At 41.5% G+C, this 24,298-nt stretch overlaps 1 protein-coding gene across 4 annotated transcripts in view; it reads right to left on the bottom strand.

Moving 5' to 3' along the window:
- Positions 1–3,483: 3,483 nt before the first annotated feature.
- The window catches only part of Depdc7 (DEP domain containing 7), a 34,904-nt gene continuing 14,089 nt past the window's right edge, over positions 3,484–24,298 (bottom strand). The window contains exons 1-9 of one of the 4 annotated variants that reach the window (XM_003463866.5): positions 23,250–23,407; positions 12,343–12,733; positions 10,459–10,586; positions 9,309–9,498; positions 6,332–6,543; positions 5,326–5,468; positions 4,681–4,806; positions 4,516–4,594; positions 3,484–3,807 (exon numbers count right to left, since the gene is read on the bottom strand). In XM_003463866.5, coding sequence (XP_003463914.2) covers positions 3,614–3,807; positions 4,516–4,594; positions 4,681–4,806; positions 5,326–5,468; positions 6,332–6,543; positions 9,309–9,498; positions 10,459–10,586; positions 12,343–12,733; positions 23,250–23,322 — 1,536 coding nt within the window. In that variant the 5' untranslated portion in view covers positions 23,323–23,407 and the 3' untranslated portion in view covers positions 3,484–3,613. Of the gene's footprint in view, positions 3,808–4,515; positions 4,595–4,680; positions 4,807–5,325; positions 5,469–6,331; positions 6,544–9,308; positions 9,499–10,458; positions 10,587–12,342; positions 12,734–14,499; positions 14,742–23,249; positions 23,408–24,298 lie in introns of those variants that run through there. The other 3 variants (XM_063227742.1, XM_063227741.1, XM_013145969.3) reach the window with 3 other exon arrangements.

The following is a 24,298-nucleotide window of genomic DNA, read 5'->3' as shown; positions in this document are numbered from 1 at the left end:
GCTGTGGGTGGCATCAAGCTCGACTGAGTTTCTTCTCCAAGAAAACTGCCTTTTCAGTCTGCAGAAGTAAAAAAAGAAAAAAAAAAAAAAAAAGCAACCTACACAAATATAAATAGTCGTGCTCGATTTTTAAAAGATAAAAGGCAAATGATTCATGTTTATTTTTTAAAATACTTTAAAACAGCATAAAAAACATAAATAATGCACATCCTAAAATGAATGCAATAAATCTACATGTAATTTACAAAACTTGTTTAAGTAACTGGAACAAATCTGCTGGGTGGATTTAATGTTTTCTTTTTTTTTTTTTTTTGTCTTTTTACCGGTACCAGGGATCGAACTCACGACTGCTTGCTTACAAGGCAGGTGCTTATGCTGCTGAGCTAAATCCCCAGCCCCCAGATTTAATGTTTTCAAACACTACTAAATAGATCCTGTGTTACTGGAGCCTGAATATATATAATAAGCACCCTCATGCCCCTTACCAACTACTACATTATTTTTCCTTAAAAAATGAAGTTCTCAGAGGAAAAACTGAAACTGGAATTGTTAAGATGCACAGATATTCATTTCACACTTTGGAGTCCACACTTATGTACCATAGAGCTTCCTCAAGCTTCCTCTACTTTAGAATGGGAAGGGTAGCGATTCTGAAGCCATCATCTGAAAGGTCTATTGGAAGTGAGGCCAGACAAGCAGTAAAAGCTTCCCAGATGATTCCAGTGGGCAGTCGGCCAGGCTAGCGTCACACTGTAGCAATGGACAGTGCTAAAGCCACTCTGATTTGGAATGATTGACTTGTAATCTGATACATATTTGGAACTGTTTCTTTTACATAAGAAAAGCATATTGAACCATGATCTAGTATGTTGGTATTTTTGTTTTTGTTTTGTGAGACAGGGTGTCACTCTGTATCTGAGGCTGGCCTCGAACTCACTGCAATCCTCCAGCCTCAGCCTCCCCAGTGCTGGGATTACAGGCCTGCACCACCATGCCCAGCCCCATTCCAGTTTGATTTTTGGTTCAAGGATTACAAAGTCAAACCACTTTAAGGCAAAAGGAGTTCGCTCTAAGGCTACATACGGCTAGGAAAAAGGATACAGCTGCTTTGGAGGTTAAGCTGCTGGAGGTTAAGCTGCAGGGAAATCTCTCCTCACATCTCTGCTTCCTGCTGGTTTTTCTAGTTTCCTAATTGTTATTCTCTTGTAACCAATTTTTCTTAAAATTTTTCTCTATTCTTATTAACTGCAGACTGTGGCTTGCCAGTGTGTCTTCCATGGAATTGTCAGTTTGCTGCTTCTTCCAGGAGGATGTATATCATTAAACAGTTAGTTCTGCCTTCCCCTCAAGGTATTGGGTTTTGGTTGCCAAATAATCATGCTTAATTATGTGCAAAATAAAGATTGTAAATCAGTAGAGCTGCCCTGCCAAGTATTTTGTCTCATCAGTTTTTTCTTTTTCATTTTTCGGTACCAAGAATCGAACTCACAACCTCAAGCTTAGCAGGCAAGCACTTGCACTAAATCCCCAGCCCTTTGTCTCACCAGTTTTAAAAGCCTGTTTCTGAAAACTGCTTCTCACACGTAAGCTATGAATTATCTTTCCTTGTTGTAAAGAAAGCTGCCCTGGGTTCTTCATGCAAGAAAACTTGCCCTGTTTTATTGAGTTGATATCATAGCTATTATGTTACAGATATTAGCTTTCGACCTTCTTCCACTTGAAGACTAGACAGTATCAGTTATATCAGAAAATAAAAAATTACTGATGTCAGCATATTGGTGTCATTTCAGTGTTCTCTACTTCTCATCAAAAATCTAAGTGAAAATATAAAATTCAGCCTTAAAGTATAACCAAAAGGGATAAACAACTTCAAATTGTATTTCACATTGTGTTAGACTGTTTTTCTACATACAAATACGTCTTGGCAGTAGTTATGAAATAATCATTAGTTAAAAAGTTAAAAATTTGAACTAGGGATCAATTTACAAGAAATATAGGACACAAAGGAACATGATAAAGGACAGTCTAGGCTTAAATTCAGTCATCCAGACTGTGAGAAACTCAAGGATAAGTGACCAGGTTTGATCAAAAAGAGAGAAGGGAGAAAGAACCACCCGCATAGTGAGGCATGCCTATAATCCTAGCACTTGGGAGGCTGAGGCAGAACAATCTTCTTGGGATCAAGGTGAGTCCAGGCTGCATAGTGAGTACAAGGCCAGCCTAAACTACAAAGCAAGACCCTATCCCCCAAAACAAAACAAAAAAGGTACCAATAGATTGAGAAATTTAAGAAGCACATTAACCAGTTGCAATTTATTGTCACTTTTTGGATTTTTTTTTTTTTTTTGGTCTTTTTGAGACAGGGTTTCACTACGCAGTTCAAGCTGGTCTCAAACTTGCAAGATCCTTCTGCCTCAGCCTCCCAAGTGCTGGGATTACCAAGTGCGTGTGCTACCATGCCGTTTGGATCCCTATTTGAATAAGCTGGGCATGGTGTTGGTAATCCAGTACTCAGGAGGCTGAGGCAGGAAGATCAAGACCAGCCTGGGCTACAAAATGAGCCCAAAGCCAGCCTAAACTGCATATGGGAACCCTGTCTCAAAATAATAAAAAAAATGAGATCATCAGAAATTTTGAAAACTGCACACTTGATATTTAGGAATTATAGGACTTATAAGTGACAATATGATAGTTAGGATTTTGTTTTTGGTCGAGACAAGGTCTCCCTATATAGTTCAGGCTGGCCTTGAACTCCCTGTGTAGCCCAGACTGGCCTGGAACTTGCGCTGTCTGCCTGCCTCAGCCTCCTGAGTGCTGGGATTACAGTCATAGGCCACCATTCTTGTAGTTGTTTTTAATGTTCTCTTTTGGTTACACATCTGAAATTTTAAACATGAAGTATTATGTCTAAAGTTTACTGGGTGGACCCATGGAATGGGCAGGGATACAGATGAAACAAGATTGGCTATCAATTAGCAATGGTTCAAATTGGTTGATGGGTACAGAACAGGTTTTGGTATATGTTTGAAATATGTTTGGTATATGTTTGAAGTTTTCATAAGCATTAGGATGGCCTGCTTTCTTTCTTTTTTTTTTTTTTTTGGTCTTTTTTGTTTTTATCAGTACCAGGAATCGAACTCACGACTGCCTGCTTGCAAGGCAGGTACTTATGCCACTGAGCTAAATCCCCAGCCCCTGCCTGCTTTCTGATGGTCTGTAATTTGTGGTAAATTTATTCATTGCTTAAATTTCTATCTTGCCTCTTTTAAGGAATACCTCTAAAATTACAAATCATACCCCTATTAATACGTAACTGTAGACCACCCTACTGGTAAATACCTTATATAAATATTACATGTTAAATCATCTAAATCCCCATAATGTGGAGCCCTATAAAAACTATAACAATCAACCCACCTAAGAGATTAGTACTCCATGGCAATACACTATATTTTACTACAATTCAGTTTCTGACACAAGAAGTTTTATTTAAAAAAAAGTTTTATTAAGTACAGTTTCATTTTTAGAACTTCAAAACTTACAAATGTGATTGGATCTTTAGGATACATAATTTATTCTTAAAATACACAACTTATATACAGACAATAGAAAGTCAGTCTCCAAAATACTCATTAAAGACATTTGGATGACACTTATAGAACTGACTTAGCAGTTTCTTCTTTTCTTTGGCAGATAGTTTGGAATCTTCATCAATAGCTTTTAGTAAATTCAACAGTTCATCTTTGGTTTTCTTCTGTATGCTGCTGGAATAGTCACTTGGATCAATTCTCTGGCAGTAAATATAACCTTATGGTTAAAAGCGAAAAGTTCAGTTAGTGACAAAGTTCCTCATTCTTTTGAAGTTTTACTTTTATTGGTAACACTGCTTTTTTAAGACAGAGTCTCATACTATATAGTCCAGGCTGGCCTTGAACTCTTGGTGATCCTCCTGCTTCAGCTCCCAAGTGCTGGGACTATGGGCATATGCCACCACACCCAGCTATTAGTTTATATTTGCAGTTTATAATGATTACATTCATCATAGGGAGCAGCGCATGCATATAACACAGCTTAATTCATTTTAAATTTCCCTCCCCTTTACTACCTTTCCCGTTCCTCAGATTTAACTGTAAAAATTAAGTGTCACAGTAGTTTTATATTTATGTTTCCCATTTCTCTGAAAAAGATAAGCATTAACTGAACCTGGTCAAGTTGCTTTTTTTTGTTTGTTTTTTGAGACAAGGTCTTCCGATAGACTTCAGGATAGTCTTGAACTCGCTAGGTAGCCCAAGCTGGCCTCAAACTTGCAGGAATCCTGCCTCACTCAGCCTCCCAAGTGTTGGTATTATAGGTATGTACCACCACACCTGGCTCAAGTTGCTTTTCTGAAACAGGAGGCTGTCTCTCCTAAAGACTGGATAACTCTGAAATTTAGTTTAAGTTAACTATTTATAGCAAATAATTTCAAATAAACCATAGGAATTTATCTTCAGGAGATCATGATTCTCAGATTACCTGTGTCTTTATTTGGGTCTTTTCCTTCTTGTATTGCCATCAGCTTAACACTAACAATTTTATGTAGGGTTCCGGGAATCTTAAGAAAAAGAAGAAACAGAGGACATTATTCAAAGATATTTTAGTGGATACATAAATGATCGATTTAAGTAGTCAGAATTTTACCTTAAAAACATCTTTCTGATGATCCATTAAAAAGAGTACTAGAAGATCAGTTTTGCCTTTGGATAAGTTTTTATTGTCAACAATAGCTTTAGAGAATATCCTTTTCACAACCATTCGATTGTCACTCTACAAAAGTAACACACACATCATGGCACTTTTAAAAGACTATGTTTAATATCCCAAGAATACTAACTAATAAACCGTCTTTATTTTTTTGCACTAAATACAGGGCCTTTACACTGAGCTACATGCCCAGCCCATTTTTTAATTGAGACAGGTTCTTGCCAACTTACTGAACCGCCCATGCCAGGATTGAACTTACCATCCTCCTGCCTCAGCCTCCCAGAGTACTGGGATTGTAGGTGTGCACTACCACACCTGGCAATTAATAACTACTATCCATTTCAGCACACTTGCTGCTGGTGACCGACTGATCTGACACACAGGATAAATATTAAAGATGGTGACTACAACAAACATCTAAACAATAAACTTTCTGTTTTTTAGACAGACTATGTAGTTCACGCTGGCTTTAAAATCACAATGTAGGCCAGGCTGGCGTCGATCCTGTGGTAATCCTCCTGCCTCAGCCTCCAGAGTGGTGGGATTACAGGCATGCACCACCTTGCCTGGCCCAAGACTTACTTCTTTCTGTAACTTAAATTCCGAAGGGTGTGCTGCAACAGCCATGAAATACAGGAGTCGTCTAAATTCTTCTCTATTTTGGGAATCCAAAAGCTTCAGAAAGAGCTGTGTAGCTTCTAACGCTATTTCAGTCTTCCCATTTACTTTAGCCAAAAGAAAAAAACCTGCTTTTAATTGACCAAATATGACTATATTAAAAAAAACAAAACTCAAATTACAGCTTTAGCTAAGCGGTATACTTGTCTGAAATTATTTCCAAAACAAAAAACAAGACTGAGAATCAAAATGAATGACCATCACCAAAAAAGCAGCCTGTTCTAAAATTGGCAACTAATACTGTAAGTCCTTGTCATACAATGTCTCAGGGCAGTGAATTAAACTCTTGGCTTTGTGAATGAATTCTCAGCCTATGTTTTGCATTAATTTAACCCATTTTGAGGGAACACATTTTGTATGACACTGATACATGCGACTCAACCTAAGAAAAATAGAAGGGATTTTCAGAAACCTCCAATTTATTTTCAACAAAGCACGTGGAACCGTCTGTCTCCATGGCAGGAAGACAAGGCAGAGGGGTCTGTCCCCATTTTAAAAAGGCTAACGGGGGAGTGGTGGTTCCTCCTAAGAGGAGACTCCCGCTCCACAGCTAAGCCTCCGGTACCTGAGAGCAGCGTTCTCTTACAGCCACCATGAGTCCTGCCTAACTTCAGAGCTTGTTAAAGCCTCTTTCCAAATGAGCCCTACAAGTTTCAGAATAAACATACTTTTTTCACGGACCAATCCACATCTGCTCCCAGCTCAAGTGCCACTCTTTTACTTCGTTTTGAGGTCAACGAACTCCCTGCCCTCGATACTGGGCATTAAACCCTGGGCCTGGCACTGAGCCCCACCCCTGGCCCTGGCTTTTACTTGGAGACAAGGTCTCTGTAAATGGCCCTGGCGAGCCTCGAACTGGAGATCCTCCTACAAAAGATACAAATCGAGTATCCAGCAATATCTTACTTACCTAAGAGTTCTGCAATCCCATTATGAACGTCACATAAGTGATTCAGGAGCGGCTCCCTGCTGCTGTAGTACTTGCCAATGGCATCGAACAGGAGCTCCTTCACCAGGTCTGTCCTTCCGGGCTGCTCGGGGAAGCCTCTGCTTATGGCCACCACCATCGGGTCGGGAAGGTACTCCAGGCAGTCAATAGCAGCAGACAGCCACTCGTCGTCTCTGTGGGGGAACAGGGAAGAGCGATCTTAAAAGCAAGGCATGAGAATACACACCCAGAACCTGCTCTCACAAGCCAGTTCAAGCTTGCTACTAGGATAATTTCTGCACACTGGGAGACATGTACGACTTTTAAAATATATTGCTAAATCATGTTTTACAAAATTTTCAAAAATTAGCTTCATATTGTCCTCCCTCCCCCACCCATCTTTTGCAAAAACAGAAACCATGCAATACAGAGGTAAAGAACACCAAAGTTCAAACTATTTTTTCACATTTACAGTGGAGACCCAGAAATTCCAAGCTGTTTGCTCATGCCTGATCAGCACTAGATCTCAGATCTGCCTCCCAAAGCAGCACTTCCTTGATACAGTGTGGATTACTGCAGGGCTGTGTGTGTGACTGTGTCTCACCCTAAATTAGGCCAGAACAGAGGAAAATGAACTTTCAAAATAATTCACTCAATTACACGTTTATTAGAATGTCTCCTGAGGAACTCCAGAAAAATGTTACATTTTATGAAATAGAATGCCTAGCACTTAATATTCAGTTTGTTAATCTATGCAGTTAAAAAAAACAACCTTGTCCTTTACGGTCAGAGAGCAACTAATTTTGTCATTAATATGGGCGAATTAAGCAAGTCACTTTGCTTCTCCCTTTATCAGATTCACCACGTTTATAAGAAGTTCATAGATTAAAAAAAAAAAAGAAGTTCATCGATGATCTTTAAGGTCACCTGTAGCACAAATTCTATTTCCTCCTGTGAAAATAAAGGTGATTATAGAACTTTTATGTTTATTTGGTGCCAGGAATTGAACTCAACACCTTGTGCTTGCCAGACAGGCACTTATGCCACTGAGCCAAATTCCCCACCCCTGGAGAATATTTGCACATGTTACTTCTCAGCTGTAGAAATGTCAACTATTGTAGGATGGCTTTCTATATTTTTTCCCCCAGAGTTTAACAATAGAATGTGGGGTTGTCTCTTTTTTTTGTCTTTTTCCTTTTTATCGGTACCGGGGATCAAACTCACTGACTGCCTGCTTGCAAGGCAGGCGCTTATGCCGCTGAGCTAAACCTCTAGCCCCGGGGTTGTCTTTTTTACATAATATTTTAAGGTATCTTTTGCAGGGCTGAGAATGGAATCCAAGGCCTCATGGACTTGAGGGAAAAAGCTTTACCACTGAGCCACCTCCTCAGACTGAAGTTACTTTTAAAAATAAAGTTACTTTTTTGTGTGTGGATTTATTTTGTTGGTTTGGTTTGTTTGGTACTAGAGATCAAACTCAGAACCTTCAACTTAACCAGGCAAGCATTTGAGCCGCTAAGCTAAATCCCCAGCCAATTGACTATTTATATTAATAATTATTGGAGTGTGGAATTAACAAGTAAAAAAGTGTAAGTTGTATTCTTTTCAGACATTTCCATCTCTTTTACTGGACAGAATACTGTCTCTTAACCTTTAATTTTACTTAGGAGAAGAACTTTTAGAGCTATGAGGACTCTTCCTTAAAGAACATTTTTTTTTTTTTTTTTTTGGTACTAGGGATCGAATTTGCCAGGCATGTGCTCGTGTCACTGAGCTATATTCCTGGCCCCTCTTAAGGAATTCTTATAGAACTTTTTAAAGAAAAAAAAATATTCTCTTAGCAAAGGTATGTCTTCAAACCTTAAGATTTATTTTCAGAATAACAGCTGAAAGTGAGTATTACTTTCATTATGTTTCTTTAATAAAACCAATTAGCAAATACGCATTTATGGCTAGGTGTGGTGGTACCGGACATACTTCCAGTTACTCAGGAGGCCGAGATAGGATTCCAAGCTTGAGGCCTACCTGGGCAACTTGGGGAGATGCTATCTCAAAATGAAATCAAAAGGACAAGGAGGTAGCTCAGTGATGGAGCACTTGCATAGCACATGCAAGGCCTTGGGTTCAATCACAATATCACAAAAAATAAAAGATTATTTTTTAAAGAGTGTCTTGCTATATTTTTCAGATTGTTTGAGACAGGTCTTGAACTCACTATGTAGCCCAAGCAGGTTTCAAACTCATGGTGATCTTCCTGCCTCAGTCTCCTGAGTGCTGGGATTACATTATAAAACAGGCATTTTTAAAAAGTATAAAAGTATGTGTTGTCAAAGGATTCCAAGAATTTGTCAAATCTATTCATTTTGTTGCATGTCTCTTTAAGGAATCTTGAGAAACTAGTCAGCCTACATTTTAACAACAACAACAAAAAATAGAACATTATGAAAATGAGTCTGCCTGTGATCCCAACACTCTGGGAGGCCAAGGCAGGAGGATCGCAAACTCAAGCCCACCCTGGGCAATTTAGGAACTTATTGAGTTTCTGTCTCCAAGATCCCTTGCACCACCAAAAAATAAGTAAATAAAATAACAATAATTTTCTTCACTTGATGTCCAAAGAAGTTATATGTGAAACCCAGGTGAATTTGAAATATGAAAGACAATGAAATTTAAATCTTTTTTCCTCATTTGGACTAACAATTTTGTTCACTCTGCTAACATCACTCAGTTAACATCAACTGACTGATCTCACACACAGAATTCCAGAGATGATGATCTTAGAACCATCATTTTTTTTTTTTTTTGGTCTTTTTCGTTTTTATCGGTACCAGGGATCGAACTCACGACTGCCTGCTTGTAAGGCAGGTACTTATGCCGCTGAGCTAAATCCCCAGCCCCGAGAACCATCATTTATTATCTACCTACACACACTGAAATTACTGTGTGTATCTGTACATACTGAGAGTCACTATAGGCCTTGAGAATCCCGCGATCCAGGTAGTTACTGCTGTTGATCACGTCAGGCTGCCTCTGGGGCTGAGGAACTTTAGATACAACTTCCTTCTGTCTGAGTAAGGAGTCAAGAAGTGGAAGGTCTATGAGCTGCAGCAGACGCCCGATTGTTTCTTCTTGCCATACTTCATTAATAACTACACAGGAGAAATGACAAAGTAACAAGGAACAGTTACTTTATGCTCACACAATACCCATCCAGGCAGATCAAGGCTAATACACTGATGTGGCAAAAAAGGAAAAGGGCCGGGATTTAGCTCAGTGGCACAAGCGCCTGCCTTGTAAGCGTGAGGTAGTGAGTTCGATCCCCAGCACCAAAAAAAAAAAAAGAAAGAAAGAAAGAAAGAAAAAGGTAAGAAGGAAGGAAAACAAGACGGAAGAAAGGAACGAAATGCGAAAGGAAAACAGGGAGGAAGGAAGGGAGGGGAGAGGAAGGGAAGAAGTCAACCCTATGATCTGCTTTATGAAAAAATAAAACAATCCTAGATTTGTTTAATGTGTAGGAGAACAGACCTTGGACAACAGGAATTCTTTTCATTCTTTGTACTATATAAAGCAATCTGTCAGAGATAAGAGATCAAGTCATATAACATGTTAATAAGGACTTTGGAAGAAAGAATGATTCATTCAGTCTCAAAACTGGTTTGAAACTCTTGGCTACCGATTATTCCACTCAGGGTTTCCACTCCCGGAAAGCAGGGAGAAGGGTGGAAATTACTCATGACGCTGCATTCATGGCCAAGAGGAAGAACATGAGAATTCTGTTAACGTTTTAAATGTGATTTTCAAGTTTTTATTGAACCTAATAAAATCGGAGGAAAGAAATATCTTGAGAGCATATTTTAAGTAAAAATCTGCATGCAAAACACTTCGGATTTGAACCTCTGCCAGCCGACAGGACAAAAGTCAGTGTTCAAGAGTTGTAACACTGATGCATTTGTTAAAGATAATAGACTTCTGTTATGACTTAATATAAACAGCTTTAACACAGAGTGCGCTCTTTCTCTGCAATGTGGATATTTACATTCTGATAAAGGTTAAGATTCACTTAGTTGAAGTTAGTCTGTTTCTCACTTTGTGCGTTGTCCTTAGCTTACCTTGTGGAGACAGGGTTGCAGAGATATTTACATGAGCGGAGTTAGCAGGCTTTAAACTCAGATTTTCCCACAGATCTTCCAAACTGTCCGATTTGATATCAGATGACTTATACAGTGTATCCGAGTACCTGAAATAAGTTTAATGGTCCCACAGTTCTGTGAACACTTATTTACATTTGAATCCCCAATTTTATATATTTGTGGTTTTTTGAGTTGCTATGTCATTCCGACTAGCCTTGAACTCACTATGGAGCTTGCCTGGGCTCAAATTTGTGGTGATCCTCCTGCCTCAGCCTCTCAAGTGCTGGGATTAAACACAACAAAATAACTGAATTTATTAGGTTTACTGTTTTATAAGTTCTCTTATTTCTGGGCATTTTTTGGTGAACAGTGTTCATCACTTCCCAAATATCCATCTGTACTCCTTAACTATAGTTTTAAAACCAAAAAGCTAAAGTTTATTCAGAACTCTTAAGACTGAAACCTGTTTTGAGATTATCATAGCTTTGATGTACTCCAGTTATATGAGTATTCCTTTGTTCACCACAGAAATGTTAATATGCCTGGATACCAGACACTGTCCCAGACCCCACCACAGAAGGCACAGTATTTGCATACTCAAAATGACCCTTCTAAAACCTACAAATGCTTCTGGTCCCAAGAGTTTCAAATAAAACAGGAGAACTGTATCTTAAAAAGAGTGGCCCATGCTCTCTGTTCTCCTCAAGCTTCTTTCCTGGACACCGAGGCACACATTAACTTTTCTTCAGATTTCTTTCCTGAATATAGAGAGACATTTTAGCACATTTGAAGTACCATACACACAAAATTTGAAAACTCAGTATACTAAAACCCTGTGGGTCAGATCTAAATTGTAACAGTTTCAAAGGACAGTGCCACCTCTCCAGTCCGCCGGAGAACGAGGGGACAGGTAAAGCTGTCTCCATTACCTGATAAGCAACCGAGTTCATTAGGTAGCATCACTCGTCATCACCCCAATCATGGGTCCCACAATTCTGTCCCCTCAACCCCCTCCCAGTCTTCCTTTGAATGATCCTCTTTCTTCCCCCACACTGTTCCATGCAGCTCTTATTTTCTGTAATTGTGACTGCAGCTGATTCCTAACCAGCTCTTCCTATAGACCACACAACTGCTAAGCAGGCCTTGCCTTTCTTTTTGGGGCTCACTGCGGATCACATCCCCAGCCTGGGGGCCCGTTCTAAGGTGTAGTCTCATCTTTCTGCACCTTACCCAGAACCTCTGTAACTGAGTACAAATTCCCAACTATGTGGGCAGGGATGTGCCTGTGTCTGTGGTCCCAGCTCCTTGGGAGGCAGAGGTAAGAGGATCACATAAGCCCAGGAGCTGAAGCTCAGCTCAGGCAACAAGGCAAGATCCTGTCTCAAACACAATAAAACCCCTAACTCACTCATATGCCCTATGAAGCCCTCAGCCTGCTGATGCCCATACACCCTCCACGCTTCTATGATACACTACCATCTAGATTTGTTTTCATACCACTGTGCATATTTACTCATTTTTTGATTTTGCTGAATTGCCTAGGCTGGCCTGGAATGTAAAATCCTCCTGCCTCAGCATCCCAAGCAGGTGGGAATTAGAGGTATGCACTAACAGTCTTCACACTGTCAACTGCAACTTGAGGGATGGAAAATCAGTCTGTGGGTGTGGTGGGGCATGCCTGTCATCCCAGCACGTGGGATGCTGAGGCAGATGGATTGCCACAAGTTTGAGGCCAGCCTGGGTTACATAGTGAGCTACATATATGCAGACAGAGGAATATAAAGCCAGTCTATATCTTAAAAAAAAAAAAAAAAACAAAGATAATCCCAACTTCCCCAAGATAATCTGGCATTTTATACTAACCTGGAAGGTGGATGTAGTTTGTTCTCTTTGCCTAACTGATTGTGTTGGTTAGGGACTGTTGTGAATCTATACAAGCTGCAACTACTATCTTCAAATGTAGGTTTTTTGTCTTTGCCAAAGACTCTGGTTGGAACTGCTTCGAATACTTTATAGTCCATCAGTGCTTGACACACTCTCACCACTTTGGCCCGGGGAATATCGACGTCACCGAAGTACTTATTCTGAATGAGATGCGAATAAATGACATCCACAGCTTCCGAGCCCACGAAGCAGTCGTTGTGGCGTTTTAAGTGATGCCTCCGCCTTTTGACCTCCACTTGCGTTTGCAGAGTGTTTATGATGCTGCTCCACACATATGTGGCTCCAAATGGCTTCTGTGCCACGCTGAAACCTACAAGAGGGGAAAAATCATGGGGAATTAGTTTTGGTTCATTTGCCAGAAAATCTAAGCGCTCCTCAAGCAAAATGGCAATTTCTGAAGTTGTTAGGAGAAATTATAAGGGCAGTTTATTAATGAAATATTGTTCTTAACAGCAGCTTATTGTTAAACATCTAGTACCTTCATATACATGGTGGCACATGCCTGTAATCTAACACTCAAGGAGGAGCAAAGTAAAGCTTCGAAGCCTGTACTGCGAAGCAAGATCTCCTCTCAAATCCTGTCCCCCAAAATCTAGTATCTACTATATGATGAATGTTGTCCATGTGCTTTGGTGCAATACAGTGAACAGAATAAAGTTCCTCTTTTCAAAGACTTTGGAGACTTTGTGGGCAAATACAAATTATATGCATATGTTTAAACAGTGCAAAAAGAAAAACTGAAGCTGGGTAAAGAAGAGAATGCCCCACCCCTTTTTGAAACAGGGTCTCACTATATAGTTCAGCCTGGCTTGAACTCACTATGAAGCCCAGGCTGGTCTCAAACTCTTTGTGATCCTCCTGCCTCAGCCTCCTGATTTCTGGGATTCCAGGGGGACACCACCAAGCCAAGTGAGAATGTTACTTTACATGGGATGTCAGGAAATACCTTTCTGGTAGGGTTGTATCTGAGCAAGAACTTGAGTAAAACCAGGAAGTAAGCTGTGCAGACATCTGGGCAAAGAGAGCAGAAAAAGCAAAGGCCCTCAGGAGGGCGGGAGGGCGTGAGCTCTGTTCCACCAGAACGGAAGGAGACCAGCAGGGAGCTGGCAGGAGGAAGTGAGACTGAGGGCATGGAGAGGGGACCGAGATGGGGGAGCAGAGACCAAGCAGGGCCTTGTGGCAGAGCACTCAAGGGCCTGGATCTTCAGCAGCAACCCTATGCAACAGCGACCACGCCTACAGGAGAGATGCAACAGGGACTCTTGCAGGTTACAGGAACTTCCAGGCAGTCTACTCAAGGAGGTCCTGCAAGACGGGAGCTGATTTGAGTTCCATGTGAGTCTGAAGCATTATCAGCCAGGTACACACACATATTTGAGCTGCAGGAATAAGCTAGTATTTTTAAAGTTTCCTATTCTGCAGGTTATGATATAAGTACTATAGGCCAGGGAGAGTGATATTTGATTCCTGCCTAGCAAACAGGACCTTGTGACCTACTATAAAGATAGGGCAGGCAGAGAAATAGAAAAAGCAAGATCTTAGCCAAACACAAGAATTCAAAACCTTCCTAGTTTTGCTCATTTTTAATAAGCTTATTATTTGGCAAAACTGCTGAGAAGAAAAACAATCAAAAGGAAGAAAATGGACCTTTGGTTTTAGTAAATGGATGGAACCGAATGTAGTTGATTGTTGTAGTCAGGGGTTAGACACAGAGAACAATTGGATCAAGACATGGAGTTTATAATATTTTTATAATGGGTACCGGGGTTAACACAGGAAAATGCAGGAAATCTATCTACAACACCAAAGACATAGATTATTTAGTCAAGGGCCTAAACCCCACAGCACATGTCCCACATGAGTCCAGATAAAAACCCAGAGCTTAGGACAATGCCTCCCACGAGTCCAACTGGAGGCCCAGAGCCCACAAGAAGGACTCACGCCAGTCTCTTTACGGATCCGTGCTGGGAAGACCCAAGGGTCAGAGGTGGAAGCCAGAAAGTCTATGCCAGCAGGATGAAGGAGCTGTGCTAGTGGGATGAGGGTTCTACGCTGGAGCCGAGAAGTCACACTCACAACAAAGAGCAGGGCTATCCTGAAAGGCACCACAGCTGTCCTCGGCAACATGGAGGCCTTGAGCTCCTCCGACAACAAGTACAGTCAGCACATGCCAGGAAGCAGTGTGACAAGTTCATCCTGGAGACCAACCAGCACACGTCTTCCCCTCCGGAGCCCGGAAGCAATGCTCGATGTGAGGACCAAGGCTTCTCCAGGAGAACCAGCAGCTCAGACAGCAACTTGTAGGAGAACCCACAATGACTCCTTAATGCCTCAACCCTCAACGCCTCCTTTCTTCTCCACCTATTTATCCTGGCAACTTTCCTCAGGTGAGCATCGTCGCTCAATGCCATGCTGATATAATCCAGCTGCCGTTAAATTGACCACCAGTTCTTAATCCATAACACTGATCATAAACTTGGTAGCTGGGTTGAATATGTCCCCCCTCCATGAACATAGTATGTCTTTTCCAGTATTATACTTTTCATGACTTTCTGAAAATTCAGTAGTCCTTTATTTTAGGTACCAGGAATCGAACTCATGACCTCACACTTGCCAAGCAGGTGCTGTGCCACTGAGCTATATCCCCGGCTTATTTTTGTTTTTCAGACAAGGTCTTCCTATGTAACCCAGGCCAGCTTCAAACTCACAGTGATTCTCCTGCCTCAGCCTCCCAACTGCTGGGATTATAGGTGTGCACCACCACACCAACCCAGCTCAATAGTGCTAATTTAAGCCTCCACTATTGATTTTTGTTAAATATATTACTTTCTTCATGTCTGAGACATCTTTGTAGAGTAGAAAATGTGTGAGTCTCTTTAATAGATTTTAAAAAGGAAAACAAGGTATGTCAGTACAACTGTGAGGAATAAGGGGACTTAACAATAAAGAAACTGCTACTTGAAATCACTTCCTACTTTAACAAAACAGAATGTGTAAGGCCAAAACACAAGTTCCTAAAGGGCACTGAAACTCTACCAAATGCATTAAATACATCAAAATATTTTTTCTAGTACCAGGGATCAAATTCACAACCTTGAGCTTGCCAGGCAAGTATTTATGCCAGTAGTACTTATGCCACTGAACTAAATCCCCAGCCTAAAGACATCAATTTTTAAATTTTTATTTTTTGCTACTGGGGATTGGGCCCAAGGCCTTGTGCATGCAAAGCATGTATTTTCCCTCTGAGCGATATCCCTATCAACCTCAGGGCCACAAACTTTAAGTGGGTCATTTAGAACTCACCTCTTGTGTTGCAAATACATATAAAGGCTACATGGAACATTTACATTGTATTCATCTATTGCATCATTTTGTAATTGTCAATTTTAACATTTTTACTGAAAAGTAACACGCACATACAGCCCTCTTATTTGTAGATTCTCAATACCAAAAGTAGATGAGCAACTTACCACCCATCCATTGTTACTTTTAAATGAGCAGGATTATTTTCAGCTATCAAAGTTATAGTTTAAAATTGAAGCTAATTGCTAAGCCAGTACCAAACTAAGCAAGAAGTATTTGTTGCCAGTCTTCCAAGTAGTGTGTGAAAATTTCAAGAACTGAATTACGGAGAAAGACTAGGTATATCAAACTAGAACTAGATTACTGCTTTTGATAGTTAAGCATTTAGAGTCTACTCAATGTAGTCATTCCTTTTCTTTTTGGTTTTTTGAGACACGGTCTCACTGTGGAGCTCAGGCTGGCTTTGAGCTCACTCTACATACAGCCCAACCTGGCCTTGGACTCTCAGAGATCCTCCTCCCTTAACCTCCCAAATTCTGGGATTACCGGTGTGGGCCACCATACTCAGCCAGTCCTGGACATTCTTGGTATCCTGAACTCAACAACAGCTGTGCTATCTCCAACCACAGTGACTAAATAAGTGGTAGCAGGTCATACTCTTAAATTTTATAAAACACCAGAAAAAACAGATTTCACTGAACATAATGTCTGCCCTTTAATCTTGCTAATTTCTTTCTTTCTTTTTTTGGTCCCAGGGATCCAACTCATGACTGCGCGCTTACAAGGCAGGTGCTTGTGCTGCTGAGCTAAATTCCCAGCCCTCTGCCCTTTAATCTTTTTCCAAATCTTCACTGTATCATTATTAATAATAGTTAACATTTGAGTGCAATCACCATGATGGACTGTGAACTCGGTTAATCTGGGTACATTTTTCTCCATGAAATAGTTCTTCATCCTATTTTGAGAAAACTGAGGCAGAGTTAAACCTCCCCCTCAGGTACATAGTAAATATATATTAGCTTTTCCTAGTGCTAAAATATTATATATTAAAAGTCAGGTATCAGGTAAGCAGATTTAGAGTTAACCTTTCCTTGAAGGTTAATTATTGCTTTTATTAATGGCTTTAAGAGAACTGAACATTAAAAGAAACCAAACAAACAACTCTAAGATTTGCAAACCAAAGAAGTTAAAATCATCTCAAAAAACAAAGTAGGCATCATGAATTCTATAATAAACAGTATCCACAGTGCATAGAGATAACAGGATAGAAAGCCATGCAAGATTCAAACTTGGAGAGATTAGTTTGCCTTTTATTTATTCATTTATTTATTTAGTTTTTTTGACACAGGGTTTCACTAGGCAGTTCAGGTTGGCCTTGAGCTCACTCTGTAGCCCAGGCTGGTCTCAAACTCTTAAGGATTCTCCTGCTCAGGCTCCTGAGTGCTGAGATTACAGGTGTGTGTCATTACGCCTGGTTTAGGTTGTCCTTTCGTACCAGTCAGACAGACCTTTTGGCCAGTGGATTTTTTGGTTCTGTTTTATTGCTTTTTTTAAAGAGATGGGGGAGGGCCGAGGATTTAGCTCAGTGGTATAAGCGCCTGCCTGGAAAGCGCACTTTTAAATAAATAAAAGTAAAAAAGAAAAAATGAAGAGACAGGGGAGGGGGCATGTTACCCAGACCGGCCCCAAACTCCTCTGCTGTGATTCTCCGGCCTCTTCTACCCAAGTAGCTGGGAACATGCCACAGTGCTGGACTGGACTAGTGACAGTATTAAAAAATCAAACAGTTGCCGGCGGTTTAGCTCAGCAGCGTAAGTGCCTGCTCGGCAAACACAGAGTTCTGTGTTTGATCTCTGGTACCCCTCTCCCACAAAAAAGAAACAGTCAGAACCCCTGAGCTACAACTAGGTTAGCACATAAACCCCAAAACAAGGCAGAGTCACTTATTAATTTGAGAATACTAAAAACAATTGCGAGGGAGGGAAGTGGTATATAAAGCCAGTGGTGTGGAAAGCACTAATCTTCAAAGGAGAAGACGTGAAGAACAACTTTCCCCATACTAGCTTGCTGCTTAAATGTGGGAAATCAGGAAGCTTTGTAGGTTGGATAACACCGTCTAAAAGATTAAAAAACAGGTTAGAGCAGGATACGGGGCACCTGCGAGCCACAGAGTTCCAGAGTCCTCCAGGCATGATCTGATTCAGCTCTTTCAGGTCCCCTCTGTTCTCACTGACCATTAATTCCCAACCACTGCATCCTGGGATATTTCCCCTCAAGCGCCACCACCCACAGACCAAAACGAGCTCATGTTCATGCAGATACTTTCATATATAACGTACCCCGGACTTGACAAGTGAATGTGCCAAAACCGTACAAGGATAACCTGTTTTGTTCTTTTTTTAATAACGCTGACTTTACTAGTTGAACACAGAACCCCCACAAGCAGGTTTGAAATACATATTTATCACCCTCTAAGAGCTGACGTGAATATTGGTGTAGCAGACCATAGCCCAGTAAGATAACTTAGTGTGATTTCTAAATAGGATTCAAGAAACTAGAAGTACACAATGAATGCTTTGTACGCACAGTGCTCAGAATTAAAGCTGCAGCTCTCCTTGTCCTCAGGCTTCACTTGCATAGGAGTTGAACGACTCATTAAAATTCACCACTATCTACAATCCACTACACCCTGGAGAAGAGAGTTAACCTCTGTAGGCTGGTTTCTTCATCTACCCATACAACAGATGAACACTGCATTTAGGGTTAGTTTCGGGTATTAACTATTTCTTGGAGGAATGTAATGACTGAAGGTACACCTTTTGCATTTAGGTAAGAACACTACATACTATGTAGTGTATGAGAGACCTATAGGTAAGAAACAAAATATGGGGACAAATTTGACCTTATCAGATGCAAAACTTGGAAGTGGCCAAACAAGGGGATTTGAGAAAAAAAATTTTTTTGTTGAGACAGGTTTTTCTTGCTTTATAATTCAGGCTGACCTCAAACTCACAGCGATCTTGCTGTCTCAGCCTCCCAAGAGCTAGGACTATAGCTATGCTCAACTTTTAAAGTGACTTTATACTAGATCTTTCCGACTATACACACTTTAAGCACTAAGTTAAATTTAGGGTAGTTAGAATTTTTACCATGGTCTCATCTTTATTTGCTTGAAACAATAGCTATTTCACAAAAGTAAGACCTGCTCTTCACTTATATGTGAACCCCCAAAATTTAGTTTACCAACTAAGGAAATGAAAATGAATATTGACATATAGTTAAAATAGTGCTAATCATCTTAATTTCTAAGGATACACACTAAATAATCCAGTTATTACTAACAATTCCTTTAAAATCAAGTCATAAAATTTACTCAAAACTGGGCATGGGGGCACACACCTGTAATCCTAGCACTTGGGAGGCTGTGGCAGGAGGATCCTTGCAAATTTGAGACCAAGCTGGGCTATAAAGTGAGCTCAAGGCCAGCCTGAACTGCATAGTGAGATCCTGTCTCCAAAAGACAAAAGAAAAAAATTTACTCAAATATTCCAAGGGACTTCCTGCCTTACTGTGAAAACCTTTTTATGAGTAAAACAGTTCTAAAATCACTTCAAATAGTGAGATGATAATAAATCCTTAGAAGGTTTACATATAAAACTGGATTTCAGGGTTAGGTGAACATGTACATAGAATCACTAACACCTGGTATCTCTCAGTGACCATATAGCCAGGCATGTTGGTGCATGCCTGCAATCCCAGAACTCGGAGGCTGTAGCAGGAGGTCCACTGTGAGTTTGAGGCCAGCCTGGGCTACATAAGTGAGTTCAAGGCCAGCCTACACTACATAGCAAGACCCTGCCTCAAAAACGACAACAAAGAAAGAATATATAAAATGTTGTTTTCATTCTCAGGCTTCAGACTGGACTAAAATATTTTAGACAGCACTTTTTTCCCATAAAATTTTAAGAAATAGTGCATTAATACCTGATTCCTTTCAAATTTACTTATGGTTTACAGAGGTTCAAATTATCCAACTGCAATGCAGACTGCCTTATGTAAAACAGTTGGTTAATAAAAAGTACTAAGAAAACTTTTTTTTTTTTTTTTTTTTTTTTGGCACTGGGAATCAAACTCAGGACCTTGTGACTTCCGGGCAGGCACTGTGCCCCTGAGCTAAATCCCCAGCCCCAAGAAGAACATCTTTGAGAAGGGTCTAAGCCCAGTAGCTCTATGGGATAGCCATGTCTGGAGACACTTCTGCTTATCACTGTGGGGTGGAAAGTGCCTTTGGCCCAACTGGATGAAGTCCCAGGACCCACAGCACAGCCCCAGGCCCTGAACACAGCTAAGGCACAACACTTGTGCCAACAAAGCAGGCCCAGAGCCAGGTGCTGTGAACAGTGTCAGATCAGCGTCCGATGTAGCGTCCCAGGACCTGCGTTCCACTCTCAGGTCTACCGCCTCCTGGTAATTGGGCAACTGCCCACCTCTCCTGTTGCAAGGCAGCACTAACTCTACTTCTCTGCTGTTCAGGAGAAAACTTATGTTTCTGCTGCTAATACCGTGTCCATGAACGGATGTATACCTAAACAAGGGGGAACTGTCATTGACAGGTGACTCCACTTAACATCCTGGATGGGTGTCCTTAAAGAGAAAAGGGACAATGGGCAGAAACTAAGGAAATTTGAGTAAAGTATGAGTCTTTCTAGCTAACAATCATGTAACAATATTGGTTCACTATCCTGGTAAATGGGTCATTTTCATGGAAAGTAACATGAGAAATTAAATGTAGGACATATGGGAATTCTATATACTGACCTCATGGCTTTGTCGGTCTATAAAATTATAAAGGTATTAAAAAAGCAAAAGGTGGGGGCTGGGGATTTAGCTCAGCGGCATAAGCGCCTGCCTTGAAAGCAGGCAGTCATGAGTTCGATCCCCGGTACCGATAAAAAGGAAAAAGACAAAAAAAAAAAAAAAAGCAAAAGCAAAAAGAAGCTGAGTATAGTTGTACTTGTCTGTGATCCCAGCACTCAGGAGGCTGAGGCAGGTGGATCACCTCAAAATCAAGGTCAGCTTGAACTACACAGCAAGCCCCTGTCTCAAAAAAAAAAAAAAAAAAAAAAAAAAAAAAAAAAAAAAAAAAAAAACAAGTAAAAAGAAAGGAGAAGTACCTTTTTTTTCTCTTCCTTTCTGTGAACTCAAGAATATACAGTACCTGCATGGAAGGAGCTGACCTTCCCAGCCCTTCCAAAGCATCTTATTTAGGGAATATCTTTTGGCAAAAAAAAGTTAGAAAACACTACTCATAGAATTGTGAAAAAGAAAAATGACAATATTTACTGGAAAGTAACCAAAACCTTATAAAATAGATAAACATGAAAAGAATCGTGTTTGGGGTATTTAAACCAGGCAGCTATGACTGAGTGGAAGAAACTTTCTATAACACCAATATATTCCAAGCAAGATTGCACCAGTTTGACTGAGTACTGGTTTTGACAGTCCAGAGTTTATCTCCCTCCTTTTTGATATTAAAGAGACGCTGAAGGTCTGAGACTGTCTCTAAAAAGAAAGCTGCAGGGAGGTAAAACATACAAAATAATAAAGCCTCCACTACCAAGAACGATGTAAGATATCCAAACAGAAATATCTGCATAAGCAGGCACTAGTCCCTGCTTTAATTCACAAGAGATGAATGATAACATATGGGAAGTATTTTGAGCTCCCTTGAAAAGTGACACCAGGCAAATTCAAAGAATTAGGTTACAGTATACAGGGATAACACAAGAGCATACCACTGGCTTGTCTTAAAGACAAGTATTTTTTTTAAGTACTGGCTGAAGGTTAACAGAGAAACCTCATTTCTACATAAATCAGATCCCTTGGTTGTTGTAGCTCCTTTAAGGCTTGAAAGGAAAAGTACACAGCTGCTTGAGGCAGAACCAGGAAAAGGAAAGGCATGGAAGAAGCTTGGCTCCCTTACTTCACTCGCTAGGACTGTGACAAGGTAACTCCAGGGTGGGAGAGAGTTAACTGAGGCTTAACCAGTAGGGATTCCAGCTGCTACAAGTGAGATAGAGAAGGCAGTGGCACCTGGTGTCCAGGTCTTTCCTTTGACTCAGATCTTCTAACCAGCACATCAACCCTTCCCTCTGACAATTATGTACTTCTTTTTTTTTCTTTTCTTTTCTTTTTTTGTCTTTTTCTTTTTTATCGGTACCGGGGATCGAACTCACGACCTCCTGCTTGCAAGGCAGGTGCTTATGCCGCTGAGCTAAATCCCCAGCCCCTGTACTTCATTTTTGACTGCCTATCCCTTTATGCAATCCACAAACCTATCTACAAATGTCCAAATTTCAGAATTATTTCAGCTGTCAGAGGAGGGTGCCATGTCTTTAATCAGGTAAAATTTGGAAATTTCATTCCCTCAGAATGAATCTAAAGACATCAAGACTGTTTCTAGTATCAGTAGGTTTTAAATTCCCAAATCCTCAAGTACTTCCCTTTACCATGTAAATCAAGGAAATAGTCTAAAAATAACCATCGTGGTCAATATATCCATCTGTTTTGGAAAAGCACTCTATCACAATGTATCATTAACATTGTGAATTTTTTTTAACATTGTGAAATTAAAAGTAACATTAATCAGTAGGGCAGACACAAAAGTGGGACAATTGATGGCCAGCTGACCTAGAGTAAAAGGTCACCACCATCTCAGTGGTTCGCATTTTACAAAAGCAAAGCTTTTGTCAGACAGAAAAATCAATTCCAGCAACGTTACTAGTCAGCTCCAGAAAGGGGAAAGAGTTGTAACAAAAAGCCAAGTGCTATCTGAGTCCCTTACCAGCCACTTGAGTCACCTTTTTACTAAGCTGTAGGTATGCTAGGGTCAGAATTTTAGGGCTGATTGTCAAATTGTGTTCATTTGTTTGAACACCTGAAGAAAAACCCAGATCCTAAACCAAGTGCCTCCAAAAGACAGGGTTAAGCTGGTGGCAGAATTCACCATCATATCTCCTATTGTCCTGTGTGTGTGTGTGTGTTTAAGGTCAAACCTCATTTACTTAACTACTCCTGATACACAGAGTGTTAATAAGTACCTGTTAGGCCAAGATAACTTAATTTAACAGCAACCTTTCATCTCTCCCGGGGGAGTCTGGAGAAGATGCATAAGCCTCAGATTCCTACCAACCTGGAGAACAAAGTGACCCACAGCGCCACTCGACCCCGGGTCCTGTAGCGCAGCCAACACGGGGCAAACAGCTGTCCAAATTCCACAGCTCACTCTTGTCACCGAGCCTGTCGCCTGGCACGCCGCGGGCACATAGACCGAGGAGTCGCGAAGGTAAAGTTTGGAAAACTCGGCGAAAAGCTGGGTTACGCCGCGGCGGCGGCGGGGTCAGCGGCCCACGCCCACGAGCTGGAGAGGAGCGCGAGCGCCGCAACGCGGGGACCGGCCGGGGGGCCGCAGCTGTGCCGGGCTCGCCCCGCGCCGCTCCCTCCCGAGGGTCCGCGACACCTACCCGGAGGCTTCTGTGCGGGGACCTGCAGAGCCGAGAGGTTGAGCGCGACCGCCTTCTCCTGCACCGTGGCCATAGCCCTAGACGTAGTCACAACCGCGCGGACACCGCGGCTGCTTGGTTAACCCGCGGCGAGCCGCCGCCGCTACTTAAACACCATGGGCGTGGCCTGAACAGGCCACGCCCACACACAACCCCGCCCACTTGCCCCGCCCCGCCCACATCCCCGTCACTACTTGTAGCCCGAGGCTGCTGAGCTGCAAGTACCCGGTCGCTCACTGTATTCAGGTGTCCAGGAGAAGTATTTACCCGGGGTGGAGGGACTGCGAATCGGCGAGCGCACTCACGAAGCTGGGGCTCGGACGACCCGGCCCGGAGCTGGTCTCGCGGGTGGGCTGGATCTGGGATTCTGCAAATGCTGAGCCGCCTGTGGCTCATTGGCTTCAGCAGAGACGCTCGGTGGCCTTCGCACAGGCTTCTTGGAGTTTTGATTTGAGCGGTGCACGAACAAACCCACATTCGAAGCTTAGAAGTTTGGCCTAGAATATAAGTGCTTAATGCATTGAGTTTTTCAGGGTACTAAAAGCATTGCGTTTTTCATGCATCCCTCGCTGGAAAAAAAATTAACAAATTCGATGGAAACCCGGAGAGGAATATCTAGAGCTCACAGGAGGCAGCAACGAAAGACTCAGGGGACTGCCAAAGAAATCTCTTGGTTCCCGATAACTGAGTCAGGTGAGCAGGGGCAGAGTCTGCAGTGGAAAAGGAGTGTTGAAGCGAAGGCGAGGATGGTGATGGAAGGCCCCTTAATCACTTCGGGAGTCGAGGCAGCGAATCCAGGGATCCAGTATTGAGGCCGCTCCAAAAGGATGAGCGGCCTTAGAGACCAATAAATCAGTTGGCAGGTTGTCGCTCTCTTTTGAGCTTGGGGATTCTGCAATCTAATAAATGTCTTCGGGTGCTCATGTGAGCCCGGTATACAAATTAGCATGGCGGGCCTGGGGATGTAGCTCAGTGGTAGAGTGCCTCCCACGCATGCACAAGGCCCGGAG

Source organism: Cavia porcellus, unplaced genomic scaffold, assembly GCF_034190915.1.
Source record: "Cavia porcellus strain 051 isolate PalLab524CR breed Dunkin Hartley unplaced genomic scaffold, mCavPor4.1 scaffold_17, whole genome shotgun sequence".
Classification (NCBI taxonomy): Eukaryota; Metazoa; Chordata; class Mammalia; order Rodentia; family Caviidae; genus Cavia; species Cavia porcellus.
The sequence above is the reverse complement of the archived record's forward strand: the minus strand, read 5'-3'. Positions and strand labels throughout refer to the sequence as shown.